This window comes from Sinocyclocheilus grahami, unplaced genomic scaffold (genome assembly GCF_001515645.1).
Source record: "Sinocyclocheilus grahami isolate Dianchi unplaced genomic scaffold, SAMN03320097.WGS_v1.1 scaffold9.1, whole genome shotgun sequence".
In the NCBI taxonomy this organism is placed as follows: Eukaryota; Metazoa; Chordata; class Actinopteri; order Cypriniformes; family Cyprinidae; genus Sinocyclocheilus; species Sinocyclocheilus grahami.
Genome location: NW_015505188.1, coordinates 2,696,423 through 2,705,799, shown reverse-complemented (window position 1 = coordinate 2,705,799; position 9,377 = coordinate 2,696,423). Strand labels below are relative to the sequence as shown.

Below are 9,377 nucleotides of genomic sequence, written 5' to 3'. Positions count from 1 at the left end.
GTTTTTTGTTCCGTCACTGTCATTCTGTTACACTGTGGAAGCTTCTGTCACGAAAACAAATTCCTTTTATGTGTAAACATACCTGCCAATAAAGCTCATTCTGATTCTGATTCTGATTCTGATGCTGAAGAAACAAAGTCACCTACATCTTGGATGCCCTGGGGGTAAGCAGATAAACATCAAATTTTCATTTTTGGGTGAACTATCCCTTTAACACTTGTTATCACGTGGTATCTGTTTCTTTTCTAGGCGCTGATTCAGATGGACCAATCACATTCGTTTTTGATTACTCTATGGTCATTTTTAAAAGTCATTGTATTTGAGATTTGTATGGTGTATTTTGGTTCGTATTTCAGATATATGTCATTATAGCAAATATGTTTACATTTATTTTCGTGTATAAATGTTTTCAATGCTTTGAATGGCGCCTAGTTGGGGATTCAGACTTTGAGCCTCCACACGCCCCGTGTGGACGAGGCTGGTTTATAGCCCGTGGAAAGTCACACCCTGTTGTAGTTGACGCCTCTCCTGACTCAACTGCTGGTTCAATGTAAGCGGTTTTAAATAAGTATTATCTTAATTGTAAAGTTCCTCAAATATTATATACCAGAATGCCTCACACTGTTGTTACTACTACAACCACAACAACAACATCCACCTCGGATGGAGGATTTTGCAACATCGGTTATGCGCGTTCATTTCAAGGATTACTGAAAATCGGCCAAGTGGTAAGAGAAAGTTATACTTGTATCACATGTATTTCATGAAGTAAACGTAGACGAAAGTATAGAATCCTTAATGTAGGGAAGATAGATGGTAACTGACTGTTTTAAACCACGACGCTACATTGACCGAGTAACGGAACTCTTCACTAAACTTTCTATGAATAGGCTAACGTTACATTTATAATGCACTAACAATGCAGCATACTGTAATCAGTGCATTTATTTACAGCAGCAAGTCTAATATTTCTTTTGGGGAAACGTTGGACAAAAGTCTTCGAGAAGTTACACATGATTTTCTGAAAAATGCTGGAACGTAAACGTTACTGTAACATGATATTACCACGCCTTTTGTTTGCTTGTTTGTTTTTACATGCATTATGTTATTATAATGTTTTTGGGCAGTAGCCTACCATGTTATTCTTTAGAAGATAAATCTGAAAACTTCTGCTAACTAAAAGTTTTAATTGAAATGTACACTAAAAAAACAATCCCCAAAACTATCCCAAATCCCAGTCCCAAAAGAATGCTGGATTAAATACCATGGTAGATGAATATGATAACCCTTCAGTAGCTATCATGGTGTATCGATTAGGCTTATGTTATGTACTTCATCAGTTCAACAGGAAACATCAGAGTTCACAGGAAAAGGGCACTTTTTTTGTGTGTTTGCATAAATTACTCAACCTTTTGTTCAACAGCTGTTGATTCTGAAGTGGGAAACACATCATATTTTAATCTTAAACTGTAATATAGGCCAAAACAAACATTACTGCAAAGCTCAGAGCAACTAGTAATAAAAGTTGTTGTTGTTTTTGATGTTATTATTTAAATATTTTTTACACATAAATGCTTCATTGATTAACAACTTTCCACTGCACTTGGTATGAATACTAATACTAATATGAATAATTTGATTATGTACAAACAAAAGATACAGTGGATTATTTTACAGTAGCACAGCTAATATTATGTTAAGGAAAAATGGGTATCCCAGAAGTTAAATCTAAACCTAAGTTTGACCAACAAAGATGCTAACACCTGTTATTTCCATGTTTTTTATATTTATTTTTTTTGGTACATGTGTCATACTATTAAAATGTTTTTTTGGACAGTGTCATGGTATTCTTTAAAGGATATAAATCTGCAATAATGCAATTCTTTAATGTTTTTTGGATTAAATACTGTGGTTTGTGAATATGGTCATCATTCAGTACCAAAGCATTACTGTACCATGGTACTGCAGCGGGGGGGGCATCCTCAAAATAAAGAAATTAAATACTGTCTTTATTAACTACTTAAATAACAGTAGTGTTTTGGGGTTCAGAGTGTGGTTTAGGGTGTGTGTAGAAGGTGATGACAGGCAATGATAATTTGTTAAGACTCACACACCCCGACTGCTCAGGAACAGCCGGCTACTAAAATGGTTGCAGTGATGAGAGAGATTTAGAGAGATTTGCACTGCAACATGTGGGGCCTCTGTGTAAAAAAGGGGGTTCACCACAAAACCCACCAAACCCAAAGATTATAAATTCACCAGAAAAAGATAGACGATAAGATAGATAAGTGGTTTGACAACAGAATTCAACAGGAAACAGGTTCAATAGGAAACACCAGTGTTCACAGGAAAATAAACTTTTTAGTATTTGCATAAATTATTTAACACTTATATGCAACAGCAATTCATATTGAAGTGGGAAATGCTAGCCCTAAACAAATATGATTGCAAAACTTAAAATAGTAATACTAGAGCAATATTATTGGTTGGACTTTATTATTTTGAAAATATTAATCATGCATATATTTTGTGTTGATTTCTAATGTTTATATTACACTAAGAAGCAGAAATAGGACAATACTGGTAATTGCATTTTTAATAATTTATTTTAAAATATTTTTTACATTTTAACATTCTTGATATACATTAATTCTTAAATATGTTTTTAATTTCATTTTTTAAATATGAAATAAAAAGTTATTAAAAATCAGACACTTAAAATATCAGAATCATAAACTTGTCACTTCTTCTCGTTTCTACTTGTTTTATATATCGAGTTGAATTATCTTGTTAAATTAATCCAAGGTTTTACTGAGCAAAAGCATCGCTACTTTGTTCTGTGTGTCAAAGTAAAATATTAGTATTTGCTGTGAAGTGAACAAGGGATTTTTAAATGAAATTTACTACCTCTAATTTTGCAGGTGATCCTCCTGATCGCTTTCCTTTGTGTGCACTATGAGCATCGGCGGATTGAATACTCTGCCTTCCACTACTTTGAGGTGGTCACTGCATGGTTTCTCATCGTCTTCTCAATCTTCTTCCTCATGCATTTGTTTCGACTTCAAAGCAAAATCACATGCATCAACTGGACATTGACGGTAAGTGGTCACAGTTCACATTAAGTGTCTTTTGTAATCTTTCAGAAAGTTTATGCTGCTTTTTCATCTCAAATTGGCTTTTTATTGCCTTCACAGGAGTTTTTACATTATGCAGTGGGAGGAATTCTGGTCTTTATCGCCTCAATAGTGGTAGCTGTGAAGAGTTATGGGGTCTCAGCTTTGATCGCTGGATCTGTGAGTGCCTTTTTATGCTTGCAATATGTGCAGTGCATGCTGCTGACTGGCCAGGGAAATGCACAAAGCTTTCTTGTGTAGGGATGAGAAAGCAAGAAATGTGAACCGTTACTGTTGCATTACACTCTGTTATTGGGCAGTGCATGTGCAATTCTTATAAAAGGTATTTTAGGCATCAAAAGCAAATGACATTTCATGTTAAGTAATACAATTTATGAATATAGAATGTTGTTAATATGTTACTAATGCCTGTTTTTACATAAATGCAGGTGTTTGGCTTTATAGCTACTTTTCTTATTGCGATCAGCATATGGACTTCTTATAAGGTCACATGTGGCTCTCAACCAACTGGTGAGTCTGACCCCGTTTTAACCATGTAATTTGTAAAATATGAAAGCCGTGAACACGTTTCAAAGGAATAAAACTTTAAAATTTGCTGAAAATTCACCCTCAGGCCATCCAAGATGTAGATAAGTATTTGTTTATTGGAACAGATTTGAAAAAAATTATTATATCAAATTACATCATCACCACCAATGGATCCTCAGTGTGAATGGGTGCCGTCAGAATGAGAGTACAAACAGCTGATAAAAACATCACAGTAATCCACATAACTCCAGTCCAACCATTAACATCAGAAATCAGTATTATGGATTATGAACTTGTATTTTAGCTGGAAGCAACGATTTGAAGTTAAAAATGTCTTAAAGATGTATTTGTCTATTATAAATATCCAGTTTTTCACTTCACAAGACATGGAGTCTAGACTGGAGTCGTTTGAACTTTCATTCTGATGGCACCCATTCACTGCAGAGGGTCCACTGGTGAGCAAGTGATCTAATACTAAATTTTTCCAAATCGGTTCTTATGAAGAAACAAACTCAGCTACGTCTTTGATGGCCTGAGAGTGAGTAAAATTTTAGCAAATATGAACTAGGGTGAACTATTCCTTTAACAGAAAGGACCTGTTGAATTTCATTGCATAATCTTCTGCTAATTCTCTCTTGAAGGTGCTGCAGTGTAACTGGATGGAAGAAACTTGTCTTATCAGCTGGAAGTAGCAAGAACAATTCTCAGTTTGTTCTGGAGAGATGATGAGTTCTTTAAGGACATTAAAGGAACATTTTTTGGTTGTTTTTGAAGGTGCTGTATGCTTCAAGAGTGGATTTCTTCATCAAAACTTGAGTGCCTCAGTCAACTTTAATCGGCTGGGATCAAACTCAGAATTTTTCAGGAGTAAGACTGGTTTATTATAAGAGTGGAGTTTTGGTATATTTGTCAACAGTGTCTGAAACTAAAAATGACCATTTATTCAAGATAATTTTTACATTATTTATTTGACAGTATATTGCGTGATGCGAATTTGATTCAGTGCCTGTGATCAAAGAATATTTTGGTTTAAAAATGAGGTGTTCAAGAAGAACTGATGCTAACCCACAGTATTATTATTACTATTATTACAGGAGTTGAAGTGAATTTTTGCTTTTCCCAATATCTCTACATATTATATTATGATATGCAACTGTAAAGTTTGAAGAATGTGTTTTTGGCTTTCTAAATGTAAGTCCCTTTGTTTTATACACTGATAAAAAGAAAAAGTCTCCTTATGTTGTGTACATTGTGTTGCGTCTTCATTGATTCAAAATCAGAATTTGAATCAGAACAAGACTTTTACTCTTTCCAAATTTTCTGAACATTCCAAACCTGTATGACATGCTTTCTTCTGTGGAACCCAAAAGAGGATACTTTGAAGAATGTTGGTAACCAAAAGGCTTTAGTTTCCATTGACTTCCATTGTATTTTTTGACCATACAATGGAAGTCAATGGGAACCGAAATGTCATCGACGTAATGGCCGCCACGCCAGAGCCTCGTCACATTTACATTTACATTTAATCATTTAGCAGATGCTTTTATACAAAGCGACTTACAAATGAGTAAGTCGCTCAGCGCTGTCCAAACCGGATGGCCTCCCTCTGTCGGCTGTACTGCCCATGATGGCGGTTGCCATCTTGTGTGTGCAGGCTTCACCTTGGTCCCGTGCTCCGCTCTGGTTGCCTGCTCCACCGGCTCCTCCGTGGTGGTCATCTGCTTGCCGCCTGCCCTGGTGGTCTTCGGCTCTGCTCTGGCTTCCAGGCCTGCCATTGCTCCATGGTCCAGGTCCTCCACTGCTCCATAGACCAGGCTTGTTATTGCTCCACGGTCCAGGTCTACCACTGCCACCCTTAGAGGTGGGAATATGTGACGTGGGCTTTGGTTTTTGTTACATGTTCATTGTTTTCATATGTTTAATTTTGTTTTGTTTCTTTCATAGTCATGATTTCTGTCATGTCATGTGTTTCCCTTGCCCTCATGTGATCCTGCTATTGGTTCCTTTGTTCTATGTGTCATGTTCTGATTGGTTGTCTAGTTCATGTGTCTTGTTCTCATTGGTTGGATTGTGTCATGTGACCACCATTGTTTGATTTATATAGCCCTCATGTTCCCATTGTCCATTGCCTAGCTTTGTTCGTGTAATCCACTGTTTGGTTAGTTTGTTCATGTTTTTGCCAAGCCAAGTCTTGTTCGTTGTGTTTCTGCTCAGTTTTGGTTTTAGGATGAAATATGACCTCGACAAGTTGTGTATTATACTACGGTTTAGTCAGATTGACTTTAATGTAGCAAAATGATCAAAGTAAAATGAAGTTTATTAATCATGCTACCCATTCATATTGAAATGTTTAAGATATCGTGCAGAACTACTTCACACAGAGTGACTCACCATGCTCACTACTTATGGTTACAGGAAATCCCTGACCTCTATCAGGGGAGGTGCTTCCAAAAGAGAAAGAAGGAAATACAGTTACATATGCAAGATCACTTATGGGTTATTTTAACTCTACTGCAATGTGGAAGAGAATTAAATTCCTTGGGTATAAATGAAGCCATTATTTATGGAGGGAACGAGTGAAATGGAGCGAGCTGCCATACTAAAGAGATTCCATCCTAGTATTCCAGCTAATTTGGAAACATGACTCATGCACATCAGAACCCCTCCTTAAGGCTCTGTTTAGAGTACTGCTGAAGTAAATGGCACTTTAGAAACTAATTATGTTCACAAGCACAACACTGAAATGCCCAAACAAACAGGAAAAAGAGCTGACTGGGATGCAATAGAGGAAGAAATGTACTACATTTCTCACAGTTGTTGGTCATACTTTTCGGAAGTGCAATGATGAAAAACCAAACTGTGTGTTTTGTTTAAAGGGGTCATATGATGCGATTTCAAGTTTTCCTTTCTCTTTAGAGTGTTACAAGCTCTTGGTGCATAAAGAAGATCTGTAAAGTTGCAAAGACTAAAGTCTCAAATCCAAAGAGATATTCTTTATAAAAGTTAAGAGTCAACCACGCCTACCTAAAATGGCTCGTTCTAACACGCCCCCACATGTCTACATCACTATGTGGAAATATTAGCATAATGCGCCCAAATGTGCAAGCAAAGAAAGAAGGCGTGGTTTCAGTATCCGCAGTTAGTGTTGATGCAGTCATGTCAGGGAGACGCTGTGTGTTTCAGTGCGAAAGCAAAAGCACTTTATTTGGCCTTCCGGAAGTAGATGCAATTAGGAATCATTGGTTAAGATTTATTTACAACAGAACAGCACAACCCAGATGTTCGAATTTGTGCAACGCATTTTATGGACAACAGTTTTTTTAACATAGAAGCAGGGCCGTTTCTAGTAGGGATGGGCGTATCGATCCGAAGTATCGATATATCGATACTGACACGAGTATCGAAAGTACTCAAACAAAAAATATCGATACTAAGGTGCGCTTTATTTACCAGTGGTTTTGTTTATTTAACAAAAATAATAATAATAATAATGCGTACAATATGCATTGAATTGGACGAATAACCTTTGTTAGCGAGTAACTGTGAAGGATAAAACTATTTTTCTGCTCATCTAAACACACAAATGTTGCAAAACAGAACCAATCAATCACAGAGAGCATTCACTCACTGCTGACAGTACATTCAAACAGGGCTGCGTTTCCCAAAAGTATCATTAGAAAGCATTAAAGCTTTTGGGAATGGCAGCCCTGAACAATGCTTATCAGAGGACAGAAATAAAAACATAAATGTTTGAGTTATTTCACAATAAACAAATTGAAATTGTAGCCTACATAGTTTGTGCAATTACAATTATTTAAATTGAACGTTGAAAGATAATATTGATCATGTTCTATTCTGTAATGTTAATAGAAATCATACACTGTCAGAATAGAAAGGTTGCATTTCATGCATGCAACAGCCATTCACTGGCAGTCCCTAATGGCAGTACAAAATATTGCACTAAATCAAAAGTTCAAATGTTACAAATAAGTTAGAATATTAATGTTGTAATACTGGTAGCACTAATATAAAAATGTGATGATATGTGTTACAAAAAAGTAATAATTTTGAAATACGTTGGTGGTTGTATTTTTTTGTATTTGATCTCAGTATTCCTATCAATGTTGTATAAGGGTTTTTATGCATAATAGTAACCCTAGAATGTGATCAAACAATTTAAAATAACTGGGCTAAGATATATAACAATATTTATGACTGCAGAAATATGTTAATTCAGTATACACATTATCCCACCGGTTACAATTGTGACTGACCATAAAATAAAAATTTTCACACACTTTTCCAAAAAAAAAAAAAAAATTATTATTTCAAAGGGTTGAAATAATGACGCATCATTTGAATATTTTCATGTCTGGGAAATATTTGGGATTAAACGGGTTAAAATGTGTTTTAAACATAAAGTTAAGTGGTTTTCATTACCCATTTTACTCTTAGTATTTAATAATTTAATACATTTCATAATTTAAAAGTTTAGTGCAGAAGTATCGAATCGATATCGACGATACTGCCTTGAAAAATATCGGTATCGTATCGAAAACAAAATAAGGGGTATCGCCCATCCCTAGTTTCTAGGCATAGGCGAGCAAGGCGGTGATTGGTTGTACACGTACTGGCACTTTTAGCAGGGTTGTGATAAAGAGTGTCACGGTCACCCTGATTGGACTAGAGTACTGTCAATCTGACGATGCCTGTATGCCATTGGATCAGAGTGCTGTCAATTGCTGCCTGTTTGTTGCATTTAAAGTTTGCATTTGGAGCGCTCAACAACAGTGGGATCAGTGGGCTCTGTCAGTGCTTTGGCAAGGTAACACTATTTATTTGCCATGCAATAAAGCTAAGTTCAAAGGCCAATTTAAAATATTGGTACAGTAAATAAAGTGCACAAAATCAGTATTTTGTTTAGGCAGTATTTGTGGCACTTGATAAATCATGTTGCGAGATTTGTCCAAAAGGTGTGCGTTTTTTGCGTCAGTGCATTGTTAAATGATCAGCGTGCCATGTAATATTCCCATATAAACTTTAACATCCAATGAAAAAATATTTGTATAGTAAAATTCGCTAATTCACGAGATCAATACATCCTTTATTAAACCGCTTTGTTGAGTTAAATGCATCCTTACGGAGGTGTCGAAATGCTGAATCAATTCATTCACTTCCAACAGCGCTTAATGGGAGCAGCGTCATAGAGGGCAGAGCGTCACGTTATTTAAAGGGGAAGTTCACACCTTAATGAGTAGCAAAGGATTAAGTAGCTGCATTGGTTACTTTTATGACACTGAGCAAGCTTTTATATGTAGTTTGGGGTAACAAAGGGTTTGACTGAAATAATAATGCAATAACTGACACTTTAAATCAATGTTTCAAGAAACAACAACAACAACATTTTTTAACAAAAAACAGATAAAGACAAAAAAGTAGCCATTGATAATATCTAAACATGCATCCAAATCCAAATGTAATAAAATTAATTTATGTGTAAATTATGTGCAATGTCTTAGCTACTAGAGATTGTTACATAGATATTACAGATAATAAAGTGTGCAAAATGTTTATCTTAACAGTCAATTTACAAATAATGCATTCAGATTTGTGGAACTCAATGCGCTGAATCTCCACAAATTAGTGTCGTTACTATGACAACCAATTTGAATGTGACAAGCAACTGGTGTCTGAAAAGAATTATATATATATATA

The 9,377-nt window shown here is 35.7% G+C and overlaps 1 protein-coding gene across 1 annotated transcript; it reads left to right on the top strand.

The window, feature by feature from the left end:
* Positions 1–456: 456 nt before the first annotated feature.
* Positions 457–5,035, top strand: LOC107592881 (CKLF-like MARVEL transmembrane domain-containing protein 7). Its single transcript, XM_016282461.1, has 5 exons — positions 457–728; positions 2,922–3,098; positions 3,195–3,293; positions 3,563–3,644; positions 4,304–5,035. Exons 1-5 carry the CDS (start codon positions 612–614, stop codon positions 4,315–4,317), a joined length of 489 nt encoding a protein of 162 aa, XP_016137947.1. The 5' UTR covers positions 457–611; the 3' UTR covers positions 4,318–5,035.
* The last annotated feature ends 4,342 nt before the right edge of the window (positions 5,036–9,377 follow it).

Excerpts from the sequence above, each read along its gene's own strand:
- LOC107592881 (XM_016282461.1), top strand. The coding sequence starts at position 612 with ATGCCTCACACTGTTGTTACTACTACAACCACAACAACAACATCCACC. Across the intron at positions 3,099-3,194 it reads GCATCAACTGGACATTGACG|GAGTTTTTACATTATGCAGT; the intron begins GTAAGTGGTCAC and ends TTGCCTTCACAG. Across the intron at positions 3,294-3,562 it reads CAGCTTTGATCGCTGGATCT|GTGTTTGGCTTTATAGCTAC; the intron begins GTGAGTGCCTTT and ends ACATAAATGCAG.